Source organism: Bubalus bubalis, chromosome 3 (assembly GCF_019923935.1).
Source record: "Bubalus bubalis isolate 160015118507 breed Murrah chromosome 3, NDDB_SH_1, whole genome shotgun sequence".
NCBI classification, from domain to species: domain Eukaryota; kingdom Metazoa; phylum Chordata; class Mammalia; order Artiodactyla; family Bovidae; genus Bubalus; species Bubalus bubalis.
Window position 1 is genome coordinate 50913334 of NC_059159.1, and position 22641 is coordinate 50935974.

The 22641-nt window shown below is 42.5% G+C and overlaps 1 protein-coding gene, 1 long non-coding RNA gene and 1 other non-coding gene across 15 annotated transcripts in view; all 3 read left to right on the forward strand.

Moving 5' to 3' along the window:
• Positions 1 to 1668: 1668 nt before the first annotated feature.
• On the forward strand, positions 1669 to 7925 carry LOC123332708. Its single transcript, XR_006549682.2, has 2 exons — positions 1669 to 2780; positions 7779 to 7925. It is a non-coding gene; the product is annotated as an uncharacterized LOC123332708 (long non-coding RNA).
• A 1750-nt stretch (positions 7926 to 9675) lies between these two features.
• On the forward strand, positions 9676 to 9778 carry LOC112584064. Its single transcript, XR_003108420.1, has one exon. It is a non-coding gene; the product is annotated as a U6 spliceosomal RNA (small nuclear RNA).
• Positions 9779 to 12526: 2748 nt separating this feature from the next.
• The window catches only part of BCAS3 (BCAS3 microtubule associated cell migration factor), a 589835-nt gene continuing 579720 nt past the window's right edge, over positions 12527 to 22641 (forward strand). For 4 of the 13 annotated variants that reach the window (XM_044939587.1, XM_044939588.1, XM_044939598.2 and 1 more), the window contains exons 1-3: positions 12528 to 12955; positions 14354 to 14441; positions 18868 to 18922. In XM_044939587.1, the coding sequence (XP_044795522.1) occupies positions 14371 to 14441; positions 18868 to 18922 (126 nt within the window). In that variant the 5' untranslated portion in view covers positions 12528 to 12955; positions 14354 to 14370. Of the gene's footprint in view, positions 12956 to 14353; positions 14442 to 18867; positions 18923 to 22641 lie in introns of all 13 variants that reach the window. The other 9 variants (XM_044939593.2, XM_044939594.2, XM_044939599.2 and 6 more) reach the window with 5 other exon arrangements.

Here is a 22641-nt window from a genome sequence, read left to right on the forward strand (position 1 = left end):
ACATTGAAGAGTTAACTCATGCATTCAACATTGGCTATGTACCAACAGTAGGCTAGGAACTGTGCACTTGGAAGCATACTAGCTGTAAGAGGATTAATTGAGAACAAGTGCTCCAGGTGAAACATTAATTTTGGCTAGTTTTTCAAGACTAGAGATAGATTCTGGTGGCTCAGACAGTAAAGAGTCTGCCTGCAACACAGGAGACCCAGGTTCGATCCCTGGGTTGGGAAGATCCCCTGGAGAAGGAAACGGCAACCCACTCCAGTGTTCTTGCCTGGAGAATCCCGTAGACAGAGGAGCCTGACAAGCTACAGTCGATGGGGTTGCAAAGAGGTGGACGTGACTGAGCGACTAACACTTTCAATTTCTTTTTTCAAGACTACAGTTTGTTTTTCAGATCTTTCCAAGATAATGACAGCAAGTAGCAAACACTTTTGGACTCACTTTTTTGTGAAAGATTTTTTTCATCTTTATTTTTCAGATCAACTTTTTAATGTAAAAATGTCAGAATTTTTCCTAGATTATATTTTTAGTATAATAGAGTCCAGTTTCATACCATACTAGTAGCTATCTAATACGGTAAACATTTTTGGTTTGAGATACATAACTGAAAGGTAAAATTAACTTTTTTTTTTTGGTATGTGTTCCTAGGGCTGTTTTTAGGCCTGTTCTTTAAGGAGGTAAAGATGTCATGCAATTGCAAATAATGTTTTAATGTTTCTATTTTTATTAAATTTTATTTGCTTATCACATATAGATCAGAAGTGTAATGCATGATGGGAACTTCATAATGTATAAAATGGGTACATAATGAATACACCCTCACTTTTGTCCTCAGGGTAGCCGACAAGTCTACACAAAGACCTACAGCTTTACATGTATTTTTCTCTTAATATATATCTTGAAGAGTTTTCCATATCAGGACATCACAGAGCCTCCTCATTCTTTAGTATTCTACCCTGGCTATGTTATTTAACTATGCTACTACTTAACTGGGTCTTCCCAGGTGGTTCTTGTAATGCAGGAGACGAGAGTCTGACTCCTGGGTCGGGAAGATCCAGTGGAGAAGGAAATGACAACCCACTCCAATATTCTTGTCTCAGAAATACCATGGACAGAGGAGCCAGCAGGCTGCAGTCCATGACTTCACAAGAGTCGGACATGACTTAGAGACTAAACAACAACTACTACTTAACCATGTCCGCTGAAAGAAAAACAAACACAATTTCTTCCTTTACTGAAGGTGCCAGATGTGTGGGTTTTCCTATACCAAGGAATGCTCCAATATTCTGCAGATACCAACTGGGTGTCCTACAATTTATTGTGACAGTGTCCATCTGATCCCACAAGGGCTCAGTCTCGTAGTGCTGCCTACACTTAAGATACCAATTGGAAGTCCCAGATTGTCACCTACATTTCTCCTTTGTTGTTCAGTCACTAAGTTGCGTCCAATTCTTTGTGACCCCGTGGACTGCAGCATGCCAGGCTTCCCTGTCCTTTGGTATCTCCTGGACTTTGCTCAAACTCACGTCCATTGATTCGGTGATGCCATCCAACCATCTCATCCTCGTGTCCCCTTCTCCTGCCCTTCATCTTCCCCATCATCAGGGCCTTTTCCAATGAGTCCATTCTTCTCATCGGGCCAAAGTATTGAAGCTTCACCATGTCTTTCCTATGAATATTCAGGACTGATTTACTTTAGGATTGACTCGTTTGAGCTCCTTGCTGTCCAAGGGACTCTAAAGAGTCTTCTCAAGCACTGAAATTCAAAAGCATCATTTCTTCAGTGTGTACCCTTTGTTATGGTCTGACTCACATCCATAATAGCTACTGGAAAAACCATAGCTTTGACTATACGGACCTTTGAAGTGGTTGCGGCACAGGTTGCTGCAAGCTCTTCCTGCGCCAGACGCTTAGTGACCTTTGGAACAAGGAGGGTGAGGGTCCTGGCACCTTTTCCCTTGGTGCCGGTTTTCTCGAAGCCTTTGCTAGCCAGGCCTCGTGGCCGCCTCCATGAAAACCACTGACGGGTGGAGCCCCACGTGGCCGGCTGTACTGTGCTGCTGGGCCAGACGATGGCCAAGAAGCTGCTGCTGAGGGCCCCTTCTCTCCGTGTCCTCTGCTTTCCAAGCCCCCCAAGCCTGCCCTGCTGCCTGCCAGCCCATGAACACCCGCCGCACTGGCTACCAAGTCTTCTCCGTCAGCTCCATGGCCGCCAGAACCGAGATAGACAAGTGTTCTGCTGCTTGCTGCTTGAAAACATACTCAAGAGATTAGTGTTTGTTGGAAAGGAAAAGTTGATTTATTCAGGATGTCAGCAACCTGGGAGAAGGCCGACTGGTGTCTAGTGTCGAAAAGCCAACTCCAAAGATTCTGCTTGACCATGAACGTTTTCAAAGGGAGACTCATTTGAGGAGGAGGGATACGTGTCTTCCTTATCTTCCCCTGTGCAGACTTTCTTCTGATTGGTCAGTGGTGAGGTAGAAGGTTCCAGGAATCTGGTGCTCAGCCTTAAGATACCATTCTCCACCCCGGGTGGGGCCTCATTCCTACTGAAGAACTCAAAGGACATTGTTATACGCCTTGAGGAGGAGCCACGACCCTGCCCCGCAGCTGCACTATTACTTCTTGACTGTTCCTCCTTTGTTTCTGCTTCCCCTCCCTTCCCTGATAATAAGCACCTGTTTAAATCTGCGGAACTCAGGGAAGGTCAGGAGGCTGAATGAACCCTGTTTCCTACAAACAAGAAATGGGGGACACGGAAAGGAGTGTATCAGAGGGTATGTATCAGGTAGTTATATACGCCCCTTGGGGAGGAACTAGGACACTCTCATCACTGAACTATTGTATCTTGACTGCTTTTCTATTGTTCCTGTAGTCCCTTACTTCCTTAAATGTCATTAGTTACTGACACCTGTTCAAGGGCACGCATTGCAGCCAGGCTTAGATTACACAATGGCTTGGGCCAAAACTGCGTCTCTTCTGTCGAGAAAACCAGGCCTGGTTTTCTTTCTCGAGGGACTCCCTACCCTTTCTGTTCTTCTTTGTATCCTCTTTTTTTTGAGATTTTCTTTTTTTTCCATTCATGTCAAGAGTGTTCATAATTGCTTGCAAGAGCATTTGTGTAATTTTGCTTTAAAGTGTCAGATATGATTCTTTGTCATTTAAGTATTGTCATCTGTTGATTTTTGCATGTGAATTGAGATTTTTCCTGGTTCTTTGTATACCACGTGATTTTTAAAAAATCATTGATTTTTGGCTGTGCTGGGTCTTCATTGTTATGCATGGGCTTTCTTTAGTTGCAGCAAACGGGGGCTACCCTTCCTTGTGGTGTGCGGACTTCTCATTGTGGTGGCTTCTCTTGGTTCAGAGCATGAGCGCCAGAGCGCATGGGGCTCAGCAGTTGCTGCATATGGGCTCAGTAGTTGTGGATTGAAGGCTACAGAGCGCAGGCTCAGTAGTTGTGGCACACTGGATCCCAGACCAGGGCTTGAACTGGTGTCTCCTGCATTGCAAGGTGGACTCCCAACCCCTGGGCCACGGAAACCCCTACCATGTAATTTTGGATTATATCCCAGATTCTTGACTAGTATGACACGTTATTTAGCTCTTATGGAGAGCATTGATATTTTTGTTTTAGTAGGCAGTCAATCCGGTTAATTCATGCTGTTACAGGAAAGAAAGTGGGGCACGAGAGAATGGTCACTTGCCACGTCTCAGGCAAGTCCCAACGATGGCTGCTAAACGTGGGTTCTTGGCTTCATGAGGGAAAGGACTCAAGAGCCAGTCATTGTAGATGAAAGGTTTATTCAGGGAGACACTCCACAGACAGAAAACGGGCCATCTCAGAAGGTGGGAGGTTGTCAGTTTTTATTAGGGTAATGAGTGATAGGATTATTCCAACTGTTTTGGGGAAGGGGCAGGGGTTTCCAGGAATTGGGCCACTGCCCACTTTTCGGCCCTTTATGGCCAGCCTTGGAACTGTCATGGTGTCTCTGAGCAAGTCATTTAGCTCACTGATGTATTGTGCGTGTGTGTGTGCTCAGTCGATCAGTTGCTCAGTTGTGTCCAACTCTTTGGGACCCTGTGGACTGTAGCCCACCAGGCTCCTCTGTCCATGGTATTTTCCAGGCAAGAATATTGGAGTGCGTTGCCATTTCCTTCTCCAAGAGATCTTCCTGACCCAGGGATCAAACCAGCATCTCTTGTGTCCTGCATTGGCAGGCAGGCTCTTTACCATTAGCACCACCTGGGAAGACCTGCTGATGTATGACAGTGAGCATATACTGAGGCTCAAGGTCTAGTGGAAGTCAGGCATCCGCCATCTTGGCCCCACCTTGGCTCTTACTAGTCTATATTGGTTCTTCAATGGCTGTCATTCTTTTAAAGGTTGTGCCCTCCCCATTCCTGTCTCAGTGCTGCATATTTTAACACACCTTCCGTGGGTTGTGGTTTCGGTCTCGATTCATTTTTCCAAATCCTTTGCCGTTGTGTAATTTTATCTGTCCCTTGTATGTATCACCCAGAGGCTAGTTTGGGACCTGGGCAGTGATCTATCTGCCAGTTTAGTTCTCAGAGTCTTTGATATGCTGATTAGGATAAGATTCATGCCTAAGGTATTCAGTGGAATCACTTTCCAGAGCTGCCCCCTCTCTAGAGTCTCCATGAGCTTTCCCTTTCTTTGGGGGTTCCTCTTTTTCAGGCAGAAAGCTGAGGTTCAGGGACCATGCAGTTCTGTCATTGTGCCTGCATTTGGTGTTTAAATGGATTAACATCTTTGAGTCTTGGTCCTCACGTGTAAAATGCAGAGCAGCATACTACAATGACTGGTATATACAGCTAAATAAATGTTTCTTAATATTAAATTTTTAGCTTCTCAAAACTGTTACTACAGATTCAGTTTTCACTGATTTAAGCAAACTTTATCCAAGTTTATGTATGGGAAGGGGAAATAAATTATGCCATGGGCATCAAATAAGAGTTGATGAAACTAATTTTTGGTCTTCAATCAATAGTTTTAATTTCTAGTGTCTTTAAGTATAAATGTGTGTGTGTGTGTGTGTTGGTAAGTCATGTCCGACTCTTTTGCGACCCCATGGACTATTGCATGCTAGGCTCTTTTGTCCATGGAATTTCCCAGGCATGAATACTGGAGTGGGTTGCCATTTCCTTCTCCAGGGGATCATCCCACCTCAGGGATCAAACCTGTCTCTCCTGAATTGGCAGGCAAATTCTTTACCACTGAGCCACCTGGGAAGTCCTTAAGTATAAACACCAGCTCCAAATTGTAAGATAAATTGTTGGGGTTCTGACACCTAATTTTTCCTGTTAGTGAATAGAGTCTTAAGGGGAATATAAATGAAACACAAACAATCCCTTCTGTTAAAGAGTTTACATTTTAGCTAAATAGACAATGCGATTATACATTAATCCCGTAGAAAACAGTTACAGAGTAGTACTAATGTGTCAAAGATAAAGGGCAACCATACTTCATGGTTTACCTTATTTTTCTTTGGCTTATTTATTTTTTAAGCCACACCATGTGGCATATGGGACCTTAGTTTTCTGGCCAGGGATCGAATCCATACCCCTGCATTGGAAGCACAGAGTCTCAACCACTGGACCACCAGAGAAGTCTCTGTCTTAATTATTAGTAGAGCCTCACTTCATGAAGCTTTCCTAGCTAGAATGACAAATTACATGACCACTTTATAGATAATAGTTTTAAGAGAATGACAAAGTGAAAGAAAATTATCACTGTATTTTCAGAAAGTTGGCTGGGCCTGAGAATGAGCAGAGTGGGCTAAAAAGATCTGTGGGTTAGGCTGAAGGCACCAAGATAATAAACAAATACTTAGAATTTTGAATAGCAATGTGGGAAATGGTGTTTCAGAAACCACAGTTATCTAGTAATATCCAGGGCAGAAAAATGGCAGGCACTGTTGTAATTAAATAGATATGAAGTGATATAACCTTGGATTATGTCGGTTTTGTAATTCTAAAGTTTCAAATTCTAATTTTTAGAGATTACCACAAACGATAGTGTGCAAAGTTTCAGCCTAATGAACGCATCAGAATGCCCACGGAGTGAATAAGTAATGTACTTGTACTCACAATTGGAGGATTTTAGAGAAATATAATTTCTTATTTTAATTTCATTTACTTTTTAAATGGATTTTTTAATGGGCATGTAATTGTTTGACAATGTTGTATTAGTTTCTGCTGCACAATAGGAATGAGCTATAAGTATACATATATCCTCTCTGTCTTGAGCCTCCCTCTTACCCTCCCCAGAGAAATGTAATTCTTTTAAACATTCATTAATTTTATTTATTTACTTATTATTTTTGGCTGCACTGGGTCTTGGTTGCTGTGCACGGGTTTTCTCTAGCTGTGGCGAGCAGGGGCTACTCCTCTTCAGGGTGCTTTGGCTGCTCATTGCGGTGGCTTCTCTTGTTGCAGAGCACAGGCTCTGGGGTGCGTGGGCTTCAGTAGCTGCAGCACACGACTTAACTGCTCTGTGGAATTTTCCCAGACCAGGGATTGAACCCATATCCTCTTCATTGGCAGGCAGATTCTTAACCACTGGAACACCAGGGAAGTCCAAAATGTAACTTTTTTAATAGACATTTTTAAAGAGCAGTTTCAGGTTTGCAGCAAAATTAGAATGGGAAGGTACAGATTTCCCACATAAGTCCCCTGTTGTTGTTCAGTCACTCAGTCATGTCCGACTCTTTGTGACCCCATGGACTGCAGCACGCCAGGCTTTCCTGACCTTCACCAGCTCCTGGAGCTTGCTCAAACTCATGTCCATTGAGTCGGTGATGCCATCCAGCCATCTCATCCTCTGTCGCCCCCTTCTCCTCCTGCCTTCAATCTTTTCCAACATCAGGGTCTTTTCAAATGAGTCAGCTCTTCACATCAGGTGGCCAAAGTATTGGAGCTTCAGTTTCAGCATCAGTCCTTCCAATGAATATTCAGGACTGATTTCCTTTAGGATTGACTGCTTAGATCTCCTTGCAGTCTAAGGGACTCTCAAGAGTCTTCTCCAACACCACAGTTCAAAAGCATCAATTCTTTGATGCTCAGCTTTCTTTAGGACCAACTCTCACATCCATACATGACCACTGGAAAAACCATAGCTTTCACTATACGACCTTTGTTGGCAAAGTAATGTCTCTGCTTTTTAATAAGTCCTCCACATACAAATTCTGTTCTCAAGGCGTGTTTGTAGGTCCAGTTTGTTCATAACAACTCAACACAGCTGGCTATACAGTACTGTACTATAGTATGTTTATAATGCTTTTCACAAAAATAATACATATAAAACAAACACAAAAAATAAAGACAACATTTTTAAAGTTACAGTACAGTACCTTGAAAAGCACAGTAGTACCAGCTACATCCGCGCTGCTTTCACACTTGTTTCCAGACTTGCTGGGTGTGAAATAAAGATACTGTATTACTGTATTCTATACAATACTGTGCAGTAAAGTACACGAAAGCACAACCACTTGTAGAGGACGCACGCTCATGACAATGTACACCTGATGCATGAACTAACCTACCTTATTAGACATAGAAATGCACATTGGCATCTCTGAACGTTCACAACTTGCGGGTTTGTATGTAGGTGATTTACACTGTATGTCCTGCCTTAACACATGTACAATCACCCTTGCTATCAAAATGCCCAACCAGAGAGAGAAAACTGATGAGCATGATTTTTTTTTTAACCTCTGTGTTTTTCCTTTTTTTTTTTTTGGCCTCTGCTCCAGGCTTACAAGATCCTAGCTCCCCTGTCAGGGACTAAACCCGAGCCCTTGGCAGCGAAATCGTGGAGTCCTAACCGCTGGACTGCCAGGGAATTCCTCCTTTGTTTTTCCTTATATTTGACTGACAATTAAATATTAATGTTCACCATAGTTCTATGTGAAATCAGATTATTTCACCACTGCTTAAATCACATAAGTATTGTCCATGTGTTTTTGTGGCCAAAACAAGGGAGGCAATGGCTCGTTTGAGGCTAAAAAAAGAATTCTAATCCTATCAGACAAAAATAGAGGAGAAAATATTAACTGGTCCTGATGTTTGGTTTGCTTATGGATAGTTCCTTGACAAATCTCAAACTTTTGATTCTGGACTGCAGGGCCACGGGATTTTAGTAATCAGTGATTTATTACAATGGGCCATTATAGCAACTGGAAGAAAACAGGACTCTAGCTTGAAGTTACTTTTACACTGAAAATGAGTTTCCCAGCTGGGATTGCTGAATCCAAAGAAGAGACTATTGAAAAGTTTCTCCATGACCCAGTAACCTGAAATGACTCATGAACTAACAATATGTACTAAGCCTTCCACAAGTCATGTTCATTCAAAAAACGATTACCACAGGACTTACCTGATGGTTGGGTTGGTTGTGAGTCTGCCTGTTAATGCAGGGGACAGGGCTCAATCCCTGGTTTGGGAAGCTTCCACATGTTGTGGGGCAACAAAGCCCATGAGCCACAACTACTGAGCCCGTGTTCTAGAGCCCGAGAGTTGCGACTACTGAAGCCCGAGTGCTTTCGAGTCTGAGCTCCATAACAAGAGAGGCCTGCGTGCTGCAACTAGGGGGCAGGCCCCATTTGCTGCAGCTGGAGAAGGTCCAAGCATAGCGGTGAAGACCCAGCACGGCCAAAAAGTTAAAACATGATCATGACAAATTCAGTTTTCTATTTGAGGCCCATGAGTGAATCGCACACCATCTCTGTGGAGAAAAAAAAAATGGAGTAATTAGAAATAGCTGATTTTTTGTTGTTGTTTTCTCGGTTTACTGTAGCACTTTTATCTGGCAATGACGCATTTCTGGGGCCTAATGTTCTCACATGACAGTGGAAAACCAAGTCTGTTGTCGTCAAAGAATTGAGAATTGCACACCAAAGCCTTACATAAAAGGATGAATAAATATACAGATGTGAATGCAAACTGTTTTCTAGTTCAAAGCAGATAACAAGCCTCTGTGTTCTGGCAGGAAAGCTTCAATAAGAAAGGAAAGTAGGTCCTAAGGCTTGGAACTTTCTAATCCTGTAAGACGGACAGGAACTAGTTAATTTGTACACATTTCTAACTGGTTCTGAGAATTTTAGTTTTTAAAAAAATATTTATTTATTCGGCTGTGTTGGGTCTCAGTTGCAGCACACGGGAGCTTCATTCCATCCTGCAGTGCTCAGGGTCTCTAGTTGTGGTTTGCAGACTTAGCTGCCCTGCAGCATGTGGGGGTCTTAGTTCCCCAAACAGGGATCTAACCCACGTCCCCTGCATTGCAACGAGGATTCTTAACCACTGCACCACCAAGGAAGTCCCAAGAATTTTAAATTTATTTACACCTCATAAAAATCCCATGAGGCTGATGCTTGCTTAGGCAACACATACACTCCAAGTCGGAGAAGGCAATGGCAACCCACTCTAGTACTCTTGCCTGGAAAATCCCATGGACAGAGGAACCTGGTAGGCTGCTGTCTATGGGGTTGCATAGAATCGGACACGACTGAGCGACTTACTTTCACTTTTCACTTTCATGCATTGGAGAAGGAAATGGCAACCCACTCCAGTGTTCTTGCCTGGAGAATCCCAGGGACGGGGGAGCCTGGTGGGCTGCCGTCTCTGGGGTCGCACAGAGTCGGACACGACTCAAGCGCCTTAGCAGCAGTACACTCCAAGTGGAATGATACAGAGGAGTTTAGCATAGCCCCTGCACAAGGATGACATGCAAATTAATGAAGCATTCCATATTTTTCAGTTATTGAATGTGTGTTTTTGTGTATGCGATGTCTTTGCAAAGATGAAGTAGTATAAAACATGATGTAAAATTGTACCAATTGATACAGAAATAAACAGTACCAGCATTAAACTTTTCAAAGTTTTAAAACTTAAAAAAATATATTGGGAATTCCCTGGCAATCCAGTGGTTGGGACTCCTTGCTTCCACTGCAGGAGCACAGGTTCAATCCCTGGTCTAGGAACTAAGATCCCACACGCCAAAAAAACAACCAAAAAAAAAAAAAAACCCAATAAAATAACATACAAAACAAAACACACCTCCTACCAAACCATCACATTACTAAAAAAAAATCTTAGGAGGAGCATAATACTCTTTTTACAGTTTACAAAGGAAGAAACCAAATCACAGAAATTCTCCTCCACTAAAAAATGTATGACTTCAAGAGGGTTCATCAGATCCATAAAATGGCATTCCTCAGTTGCTCAAGCCCAAAACACAGGCAGGATCTTTGATTCTCCTTTGCCCTTCTCTTATACACCCAACCCATTATCAAGTTCTTTCAATTCTGTCTTCCAAAATATTCTGAAATTGATTACTTTTCACCTCTACTGCTTCATTTCTAGCCCCAGGTCTAGATAGCTCTCCCATCCGGTCTCTTGAAATAGCCTCCTTACTTGACCCATTGCTTCCACTCTTGGCCCCTCCCTAAAGACAGTTTATTGTCTGTTTAGCAGGTATAATGGTCTTTTAGACATGTAAGTGTGATCATGACACTTCCTAGCTGGAAGTCTTCCAGTAGATTCCCACCCTAGGATAAAACTAAAACTCCTTATAATTCTATACACTATACTCCATTTGGCCACTGCTTACCTTTCCTAACTAGTTTGCTATCATTTTCTACTTAATCTACTTTGGGGTTTTTTGAACACATTTATTTAGCTATGCTACATCTTAATTGCGGCACGCGAACTCTTAGTTGCAGCCATGTGAACTCTTCGTTGTGGTGTGTGAGCGCCAGCTCTCTGACCAGGGGTTGAGCCGGGGGCCCCTGCATTGTGAGCACAGACTTAGCCACTGGACCACCAGAGAAGTCCCAATCCACTCTGTTTAGCCACACTATTTTTCCCATTCTTCTTCAACATTCATTCCTTTCTTAAGGCCTTCGTACCTGTTGTTTGTTTTGTCTAAACTGCTTTTCACTCAGCTGCTTAAAACCTGCTTCACTGAAATCTTGGTTCAAATGCCATCTCCTTAGAGGCCTTCCTTTACCACATTACCTAAAATAAGCTATCTCTTATCTCTATTTATCTGGCTTATTTTTTTCCCCCATAGCATTTTACACTATTTGAAGTTCCCTCTTTGTCTGTTTATTTCTGTCTTCCTATCAGAGTGCAAATTCTTTGGTTGAAGAAAGACACATTGGTTGACTTATTTATTGCTGTATCTCCAGAGTCTAGAACATGACTGACACTTAGTAGGTGTTCAGATATTTATTGATTGAATGAGTTTGTGTTTATCATATTTGTCTCCTTGTTTCTCCCATAACTGAAGAGGAATAGTGAAAGAGTTACGGAGTTTAAAAATGCATATACAACAGTTAGACTGAAACACTTTATACAAATACTAGTTACTCTACTTGTGATTGTTACCTATTGGTCTCTGGATTTCGTCTTTATTCCTTTTTGTGGGTCAGAGACAACATGAGAATAATAATGATTTAATTAACTAACTCTGAATTTTGAACTATCTGTTGTATTCAGGCCTGTTAGGTGTTAAGGGGAATTCAACAATATGAAAGCCTTAAGTCTACTCATGCCTAGGTGGAGTTTAACTTTCTGTGGGAGAAAATAAGACATAATTTAGGGAAATAACCAAAAAAAAAAAAAAAAAAACAAAACATTTTCAGAGACAAGTAAGCCAGGGACAGTAAAAGATCAAAAAGAATTCAAAATATTGGGAAAGATTCCTTCCTTATAGGGTTTTGTGTAGGAAGCAAATCATAAAAGACTGATGGTGCTGGGCATTTGTGTAGTGGAAGAAGATAAATTTTCTCAAAATCTTTCATTAGCCTAATGTTCAAACATTGGGCTGATAAATATCACTTTGGGTGTCCTTTTTTACTGGCACTAATTGAGCGTCATAATCAAATGGGTGGCTTCTTGGCTATATCTATATTTATCTCTCCAACACCTGATTAACTGCATATTTCCGGTGAGACAGTTTCACGACTAAACTTGTTCCTTCTCACGGTGCTAAAACCTTTTTAAAATTTTTATTGAGGTATCAACACCTCTGTTACAAACCCCATGGCTATTAATGATCCATAGTCTCAGGGGACTGTCAGAGGTATTAAATTTGATAGTGCTTATGAAGTGCTTAGGTCTTAAACAGAACAATAAATGTTATCATTATTATAAAAAAAGATGTCACTGACGGAATGACACCAGGGAGATCTCCATCTGTTCCTTACGGGAAATGTAAACAAGTGAGGAAGGAGTCAGGCGTGGTCCACCACCTAGGTCAAACAGACAACATGACAGCCGCACCCCTCATTCAGATCACCACCCCGGCTCGGGAGCCCACCGGGGGAAAACCAGCCTCAGCTCCCGGAAGGTAAACACATCGAAAAAGGCGGGGCAGAAGGCGGGTTCGGAATGGCTGAGTGGCCAGCGAAAAGTGATTGGCAGCTGCCATGTCCACGTGCTTTGAGCTTCGAACCAGCTGTCGCGAGAATTCGATGTAAACACACCCGTCCCGGTGTCGAATCTGACTGCTAGCCTGCGACGCCCAAGTGAGGGGTACGGGCTTCTGCAGCATGACGCTTTGTGACTGGGCCACGAAGGCGCTGGGCACAGAGGAAAACAGACGTGTTTGTAATTCCCCGCCACCTGCCTGCGTTCGCAACCGAACCTGACACCTCGGCTTCACTCGAACTCGACATACTGTTTTGTTTTCCCTCGAGCCCCACCGGATTGGGTCAATTCAGGAGGCGGGCCCGCCTCTTTCCTACTTGCTGGTTGGCGAAGCTGACCCCTGAGGGCGGTGCCCGGCCGCGGCCGGTGTGCTTCTGGGATTGGCTGGAGAGGTAGTTCCGCTGAGGCGTGGTAGGAAGTGGTAACCGTCAATCACGAGGGGGCGACTCCAAACACTGAGCCCTGAGCTGGAGAGCAGCGTTTACCGGCGGGGCGGCCGGTGAGAGGGCTGGCGGTGCCGTGTGGCTCGGGGGAGGCTGGGCGAGGACCAGGGCCGGGCAGCGTGAGGGCAGGGGGTTTGGCTGGCGGGGATTCGGCGAGGAGGGGCTGTGGAGGTCGAAGGGGGAGGGGAGGCAGGGCCAGGGGCCAGAGGGCGGCCGGGGGCAGCGGCGGCTCGGTGTTGGAGGTTAAGTGGGTAGCGCCGTGCTGATGTCTTTCAGGAGAGTGGGGCCTGAGGGGCTGGCGAGGGTCGTTCTCGGGAGACAGGGTCCTTAAGGACAGTTTCTTGGGAGGCTGTGTTTCGAAAAATAAAGGGTGGAATGGAAATGAGAGGGCTGAGAGGCTCGAGGTGAAGGTCCCTTCTGAGGAAGGGGTCCCTGGGCTAGCTGGGGCAGAGGGTCTTTTGCTTGTAGCAGATGGGAATCGTCTGTGGGCGAGATTTCCATTAAGGTGATAGAATGCCCCTTGCTTAAAAGAGGTGGCTTTAGGTGCTTTCAAGCATGATTAGCTCCAGGCTATGTGCTGTCTCCTAAGATCTTTCACATTGCTGTCTCTTTTAACCTTAACCAAGTGTGTTCCATGCTTTTAAAACCTCCCAAGTGATTCAGATGCTTGTTAGACATTCAAGAATCAGGATGAAGTGATGGGACTGGAAAGGATAAAGGGCTTCTAATGTCATATAAGTTTTTATTACTTACTTAGACTCTGGTGATTAGGTTACAATAGCAAAGGGGTTAACATATGATTTTGAAAATCTTGTTAAATTGTGACCATGCAGTCTCTTTTTAAATATATAATTGACATAAAGTATTAGTTTCAGGTGTACCCATAATGATTGATATTTGTATATATTGTGAAATGATCACCACAATAAGACTAGAAAACACCCATTAGGATACATATGAAGTCTTACTCATAGATTACCAAAGATCTTAGTTGGAAGGTGATACCTCACTGCTCCATTTGGTCTGAAAATACTGTACCTTGTATATTTTTTATTATCTCAACATTAGAGTTCAGTAAATTCTCTAATTTTGGCTCACAAAGGTAGCACATTTGTTTGTATAAAGTGATCCTCTGCTAGACTTTCCATCCCTTCCTAGTTGATGTTAACAGGAGCTCAGCGGGTCCTACAAGAATCTTAACTAGTTTTGTGGTTCTGAGGCTTGGTCCAAATAAGAAGACCTCACAGTAGTTTGAAAAGTACTTTTGTCTATTTCTTCCTATTCTGCCCTCTGCCCTTTCAGGTATAAGAGGAATTGCTGGGAAATTTTCCTATATTTTATGTATTTTTTGACAACGGATCTCTAGCGAGCAATCATATATCTTTCTTGTTATCCTGAACAGTAATGACCCTTTTTTTCTTTTTTTTTTGGCTGTCTGTTCATTCTGGAAACAGGTTTTGTGAATGAAGAAATGGCTACAGACTCCCCCAGAAGACCCAGTCGTTGTACTGGTGGAGTTGTGGTTCGCCCTCAGGCCGTCACGTAAGCGAATTTCAGATGAACCTGATAGGTGAAAGAAAGATTACTCAGAATAGTAACTAACAACCAGCTTTCTTTCCTGAGCAGTGCTTGCTTTTGAAAATCTGTTTAACTTGGCTTTACAGGATGACAAATATCATTGATTGCCAAAGCCAAATAAAAGCAATAATTGGAGGGTCAAGTTGATGTGTTTAGCACATTTATAGAGTACATGAAAAACACATGAGTACTGTTTTTTCAGACCTCAGTTTTAACAATTAGTGGGTCATTAAATCAGTTTAGTCGATCAGGACCATTTAAAAAATAGAATATAATAGAAAATATAATTGGGGGTTAGTAATGTGTTCTGACAAGCACATAGATGTATTCATTCACATGTATGTGTATGTTTACTACGTGTGTGGATGTGCTCAGTTGTGTCCAACTCTTTGTGACCCTGTGGACTGTAACCCACCTGGCTCCTCTGTCCATGGGATTTTCCTGGCAAGAATACTATATTGTGATGTAAAATATATCACTCTAGGTCTCAGTCAGAAAGTTTCAAAGTCAATGTCAGAGTACATTTCTATATTTTAAGCATTTTTTGACAAAGCATGTCTACTTTCTAGGAGCTTATAATCTAATGTAGTTTAAGACGTGTATACTTGTAAGCACTGTAATGAATAAAAAAAGATGCCAGCAAAACAGCATGAGAATTTAGAGGGAATATTTTAGGGAAAGTATTTAGTTGGAGTACTTTAGATCTGAAAAGGTTTTGTTAAGAAGCTAACATTTATAATGTACTTTAAAAGTAGAATATAATTTGGGCAGTTAGAATCAAGGGCTCATTTTCAGCAAAGGGGATAGAGTGAGCAGATATGGGAAAGGGAAGCTGTTTTCATAAATGAAATCTTAGGGAAGTTGACCTATTTAAAGGAGGTTGGGGTGGACAATCAAGACCCTTGAATAGCTGGCTAAGGAGATGAAATTTGTTTTCTGTCTTTCAAAAATGTTCGTAAGGGAATTGTAGCATTTTGGATTATTTCCCATGGACAGTTTAGCATGTTACATAAAGATTCCCTTTGTAGATTAACAGAAATACATACATACTATGATAACTTACCATTAAACTTCCCTTATTTTCCTCTTGTATTTCCCAGGGCTGTATATTCCTTCACTAACTAAGGACCATGGCGATAGGTTAAGCATATTATTAGCTATGAGTTAGGTACTATTTCAGTCTTCGTTTTACAGGTGAGGAAACCAAAGCAGAGAGATACCAGTTTTCCTTGATAACAGCCAAGAAAGGAAACCTGGATCAAACCCAGGCAGTTTGTGTCCAGAGTCTGTGCGCTTTATGCACTGTTCTATGCTGCCTCACCATATGGTATTCCACATATATTGCTTTCGTTATGCAACATGTAATTTTAGTGTTTTTTTGAAGTTCTTTAATTTATTCAGTGTTCTCTTAACAACTAATGCTTGAGCATCTACTCTGTGCCTAAATATTGACTTATGGATTCTGGAGATAAAAAGTAAATATGAGAGAGGGATTCCTTTCTGTAATAAGAGTTTACATTCCAGTGGGGGACACAGTCCATAAAGTAATTACAGGCTGTGATCAGTGCCCAGTGTGCTCTGATGGAGAGTGACATCGGAGAGTGTGATTTAAGGCTGTCAGGGAGGACCTCTCTGAGGAGGCAACTCTAAGGCTGGAGATCTGAAAGAGAAGAGTTTGAGAAGGAATCCATGGAGAACAAAAGCTGATGTAAAGGTCTTGATTCAAAGAAGAGCTTGGTGTGGTCTAGGAATTGAAGTTGCATGTGACTGAAGCAGGCTAAGGAGAGGGGGAGAAAAATGAGGTTGGAGAGGAAGGCCTAATCAGTTTTTATAGGTATCTAAGGCCCAGGGACGGGGGAGCCTGGTGGGCTGCCATCTATGGGGTCGCATAGAGTCGGACACGACTGAAGTGACTTAGCAGCAGCAGCAGCAAGGCATATTGCCTTTTTTAAAAATAGGATTTAGAATAACTCACATTGTTTCCTCTAAATGTGATTTTTCACATTTCTCTAAAATGAAGTTGATTTGGTGTTTTGAATAATTTTTTTTCTCCATTTGCTGATACCCATATATTTCACATTTGAAATATCTTCAGGATCCTTAATATGGGCTTCCATGTGGTTTAGTGGTAAAGAATCTGCCTGCCAATATAGGAGACACAGGAGATGTGGGTTCAATCCCTGGGTTGGGAAGATCGCCTAGAGGAGGGAATGGCAACCCACTAAAGTATCCTTGCCTGCAGAAATCCTATGAACAGAGGAGCCTGGTGGCTGCAGTCCATGGGGTTGCAAAGAGTTGGACATGACGGTGCACACGCGCACACACATGCAGTGTCCTTAATAGTTCTTCACTTTTATGCATTTTGATATTTTCCCATGTCTTACCTATGTCAAGAGTTCTGTGAGGATTTCTTAATAACTCCTAATGCCTGCTGCTGCTGCTGCTAAGTCACTTCAGTCGTGTCCGACTCTGTGAAACCCCATAGATGGCAGCCCACCAGGCTCCCCCGTCCCTGGGATTCTCCAGGCAAGAACATTGGAGTGGGTTGCCATTGCCTTCTCCAATGCATGAAAGTGAAAAGTGAAAGTGAAGTCGCTCAGTCATGTCTGACCCTCAGTGACCCCATGGACTGCAGCCTTCCAGGCTTCTCCATCCATGGGATTTTCCAGGCAAGAGTACTGGAGTGGGGTGCCATTGCCTTCTCCACCTAATGCCTGCACCTGCATCAAAACAGATTCATTTTGCTGTATATAGGTAAGGGATTAGGATTAGGTTCATAACCAATTTAAACAGAAGGTCACTGAATACTGAGTCATCAGCAGTAGTTTTTCTGGCTCTAGGGCATTCTTCTGCTCTGACTTAGGAAGATCCTGCTTTAGTCAAGTCTTCTCTCATCACTCCTTTGGTATGAGTTAAAAGTTGTATCTATTGGGTTGGCTAAAAAGTTCATTTGGGTTATGGAAAAACCCAAATGAACTTTTTGGCCAATCCAGTATATCAATATAAGAGACCATGTGGCCATAAAAATGAATGAGATATTGCCATTTTCAGCAATATTGATGGACCTAAAGGTGATCATACTGAGTGAAGTAAGCCAGGCAGAGAAAGACAGATCTATGATAGCACTTATATGTGGGATCTAAAAACAAATACAGATGAACTTATTTATAACTCACAGATAAAGAAAGCAAACTTATGGTTACCAAAGTGGAAAGAGAAGGGGATTAACAGATATACACTATGCTATGCTATGCTAAGTCGCTTCAGTCGTGTCCAACTCCGTGTGACCCCGTAGACGGCAGCCCACCAGGTTCCCCCGTCCCTGGGATTCTCCAGGCAGGAACACTGGAGTGGGGTGCCATTTCCTTCTCCAGTGCATGAAAGTGAAAAGTGAAAGTGAAGTCGCTCAGTCATGTCCAACTCTTAGCGACCCCATGGACTGCAGCCCACCAGGCTCCTCCGTCCATGGGATTTTCCAGGCAAGAGTACTGGAGTGGGGTGCCATTGCCTTCTCCGCAGATATACACTAGTAGACATAAAGTAAACAATAAGGATTTGCTATTGTTAGCCCAGGGAACTGTATACAATACCTTATAATAACCTATAATGGAAAAGAACTGGGAAAAAATAGAAAACTGAATCACTTTGCTTTGTACACCTGAAACTTACACAGTATTGTGATTCAACTATGAAGTGAAGTGAAGTGAAAGTCACTCAGTTGTGTCCGACTCTTTGCGACCCCATGGACTATACAGTCCATAGAATTCTCCAGGCCAGAATACTGGAGTGGTAGCCTTTCCCTTCTCCAGGCGATCTTCCCAACCGAGGGATCAAACCCACGTCTCCCACATTGCAGGCAGATTCTTCACCAGCTGAGCCAGCAGGGAATCTACTCTTTGCAACCCAGTGTTCTGGAATTCTCCAGGCCAGAATACTGGAATGGGTAGTCTTTCCCTTCTCCAGGGTATCTTCCCAACCCAGGAATGGAACTGGGGTCTACTTCAATTTAAAAAAATGGAGGGACTTCCTTGGTGATCCAGTGGTTAAGACTCTTTGCTTCCATTGCAGGGGGCACAGATTTGATCTCTGGTCAGGGAACTAAAATCCTGCATGCAATATGGCACAGCCAAAAAAAAACCCCAAAAACCAAAAAAACAAAAAACATGACTTTTAAAAAGAGTTAATGTTTGAAAGAAATTTAAAGCTCATTTGCGTTTAAAAACATACTCAGAAAAATTAAGAAAGTAAGTTAGCAGAATTCCCAGGTGATGAAAGTTGTTTTTTTCTTTTTTAAGTATTATGAATAACTGTTAGAGCTTGTATAAAGAGCTTTTCCTTGTTTTATATTTAGCTGTCATGTTAAATTTTCTCCATCTCACTCCTTTTTCAGGGAGCAGTCCTACATGGAAAGTGTTGTGACTTTTCTGCAAGATGTTGTGCCTCAGGTAAGTATCTCTGTGGTTTCGGGAATAGCATGTCTTACTCTTGGCCAGGGAAGTTCTGAAATATTCTGTCCCCTGAGTTTGACACCAGAATCATCAACTTAAGAAAGACTTTTGATGTTTTAGCATCACGAGCACTGGTAGTATGGAACTGTTCCTGCTGTTACTATTAGTTATGCCTTAGTTTTATGCTGATGTTGTCATAAGTATGTTTCTTTAGAACTTGATTTCCTAAGAGGAATCAAGTTGAGGTACTAGTTGAGAGATGGGGCTTGGGACTGCCTATTTGGGTTCTATTTCCAAAATCTTTCTCTTGTCTTAAATGTTGCCTGTTGAAAGTGAAATAAGCAATATGTGCTTTGCATTTGGTTAACAAGATATTATATTAACCAAATACTGAGTGCAGATCTGTATCACTTTCATATTGAACAGTAGTTTTATGCCAGTTAGAGCTTGTCTTGTTACTCTAGGGCTTCCCTGGTGGCTCAGACGGTCAAGAACCTGCCTGCAGTGTGGGAGACCTGGGTTTGATCCTGGGTCAGGATCCCCTAGAGAAGGGAATGGCTGCCTACTTCAGTATTGTTGCCTAGAGAATTCTGTGCACAGAGGAGGCTGGAGGGCTACAGTCCATGGGGTTGCAAAGAGTCGGACACAACTGAGTGACCAACAGTTTGTTACTCTAAGAGAGTAAACCCTTTACTGTTCACTCTGTAACTGTGAGAATAAAGAATGAGAGCAACTCTCCTGGGATCATCTCTAATGCACCGTCACCCAGACTTCAATTAACATAGGTAACACTTGGCACACTAGTTAAAAATAATAATTTCCAGCCCCATCTCCAGGTGAGTTTGTCTTAAGGGAATTGAGGCAGCCTCCAGTAACTTGTGTCTCTAGGAAGAATCTCAGGTGATTCTTGAGAAACAGTATCTTTGGGAAGTTGCTGGTTAGTGGAGTTCCTAAAGGGGGAGGGTTCTGGTTTTCCCTGGTACTGTCAGTGTTCCGACTGGCATGATATCTGTAATTGTAGTGATGAAAAAGGGCATTCATAAATCCAGTGTCCCAGCTTTAGGAGAAGGTCCTGGAAAAGTCTAAAATCCAGATTTCAATTGTATTACACCAATTGTATTCTTCAAGTAAGGGAAAATATTAAGGCATATATGATCTTCCTTTATTATATTCAGTCAACTTTGATGAAAAAATAGGTCATGATGGCAAGATCTCTGGGGCCTGTAAGGCAATATAAATGCTTTGTTTTCTTGAGGAGCTTGGTTAAGTAGGGAAGTCAGTGGCTTGAAACAGTCAGAGATAGTAGTAACATATCAGTAAGTGCTGCACCTGGTAGTAACAGGCTGAATATTTAATTGCTCAGGGAATGCACAGCAAAGGAAGAGTGAAAGAGTCAAGTTCCAAAGGACATTGGGAGTGGGGTCAGTTGAAATGAATGGAAATGTGATGGTGAAGGAAACTGCCCAGCTGGGGATGGTAGGCAGCAGAATTGCTGTGGCTGTAGAGACTCTTGTATAGCCCAGGCTTAGAGAGCGATCAGGGCCAAAATCCAATTTGGTCTTCTACAAACTGTACCTTTCTCTTAACCCCTGAGCCTTGATATGAGGCTAGTTCTAAGGGAGGAGCGTTTGAACATCTTGATAGTCTACCTTCCCATTAGAATGCCCCTTTATAAAATTTTTCAAAGGCACCTTTTGTGCTCATGGAAACCCTGCATAGCAAGCAGTTTTTTGTCAGCTGGAAGAGAGAGGCTGCGATCAGAGGCTTTGAGGGACTAGTTGGAGAGTTTTCTAGAGAAACAAGAATACTGGATTGAGCAATAGATTGAAAATAGGGGGCTGCTAAAACTGATTGGGTTTTAGCCAAGAATGTTATGATGGTGCAAGGTGGAAGATTAACTTAGTTTTTATGAGGATTATACATCAGTAAGGGGATGAGCTATGCAATTGATTGTGAAGATTGGGATCAGAGTTAGGTACCTGTGGAAGTAAAGATGTAGTTATAGATCTAAGAAATAGAATAGTCATTTAAGAAGTTTGCATTGTCTAAGTCATTATTCTAGTGACTATGGAAAGAAAACAAAAATTCAGGCAGCAGACTTTACTCAACAGGCGCCACCAGTCAGGTGCTGTGTTAAGTTAAGGGATGCTCAGTGCCTGTCCTAAAGGCTTCATAGTCTAGAGACCTGCCTGGTTGTCCAGTGGCTAAGACTCCATGGTTCCAATGCAGGGGGCCTGGGTTCTATCCCTGGTCAGGGAACTAGATCCCACATGCTGCAACTGAGTTCATATTCTTCACCTAAAGATCCCATATGCCACAACTAAGACCTGGAGCAGCCAAATTAAAAAAAAAAAAAAGCTTCTTGGTCTTGTGCAGTAGTCAGGCAGACCCTTTTTTTAAAGGGCCAGAGAAGTTTTACAGCTCATACAGTCTTTGCTGCAGCTGCTCAGCACTGCATTTTACATAAAAGAAAGGGTATGGCTGTATTAAAATAGAGCTTGATTTATGAACACAGGTTTAGTAACTAAGTCATGTCCTACTCTTTGACACCTCATGGACTATAGCCTACCAGGCTTCTCTGTCCATGGGATTTCCCAGGCAAGAATACTAGAGTGGGGTGAGATTTCCTTCTCCAGTGAACACAGGTGGTAGACCAGATTCGATGACCCATGGTCCCTTTTTTCCACATTTAATCCAGAATAGAATGGGAAAGACTAGAGATCTCTTTAAGAAAATTGGAGTTACCAAGGTAATGTTTCATACAAAGATAGGCCCAGTAAAGGACGAAAATGTCAAGGACCTAACAGAAGCAGAAGATGTTAAGAAAAGGTGCCAAGAATACACAAAAAAACTGTACAAAAAAGGTCTTAATGACCGAGTTAACCGAGTGATGATGTGGTCACTCACCTAGAGCCAGACATCCTGGAGTGTGAAATCAAGTGAGCCTTAGAGTCTTACTACAAACAAAGCTGGTGGAGGTGATGGAATTCTAGCTGAACTATTTCAGATCTTAAAAGATGATGCTGTCAAAGTGAATGCATTCATTATGCCAGCAAATTTGGAAAACTCAGCAGTGGCCATAGGACAGGAAAAGGTCAGTTTTCATTCCAGTCCCAAAGAAAAGCAATGCCAAATAATGTTCAGGTTACCCCACAACTGCACTCATTTCACAGGCTAGCAAGGTAATGCTGAAAATGCTTCAAGTTAGGCTTCAACAGTACGTGAGCCGAGAACTTCCAGATATACAAGCTGGATTTAGAAAAGGCAGAGGAAACAAGATATCAAATTGCCAACATCCGCAGGATCGTAGAAAAAGAAATGGAATTCCAAAAAAAAAAAAAAAAATCAACTTCTGCATCATTAACTATGCTAAAGCTTTTGACTGTGTGGATCACAACAAACTGTATAATATTCTTAAAGAGATAGAAATGTTAGACCACCTTACCTGCCTCCTGAGAAACCTGTATGCAAGGACAAGAAGCAGCAGTTAGAAGTGGACATGGAACAAAGGACTGGTTCCAGATTGGGAATGGAGTACGTCAAGGGTGTACATTGTCACCCTGCTTATTTAACTTATATGCAGAGTACATCATGTGAAATGCTGGACTGGATGAATCACAAGGTGGAATCAAGATTGCTGGGAGAAATATCAACAACCTCAGATATGCAGATGATACCACTTCAGTGGCAGAAAATGAAGAGGAACTAAGGAGCCT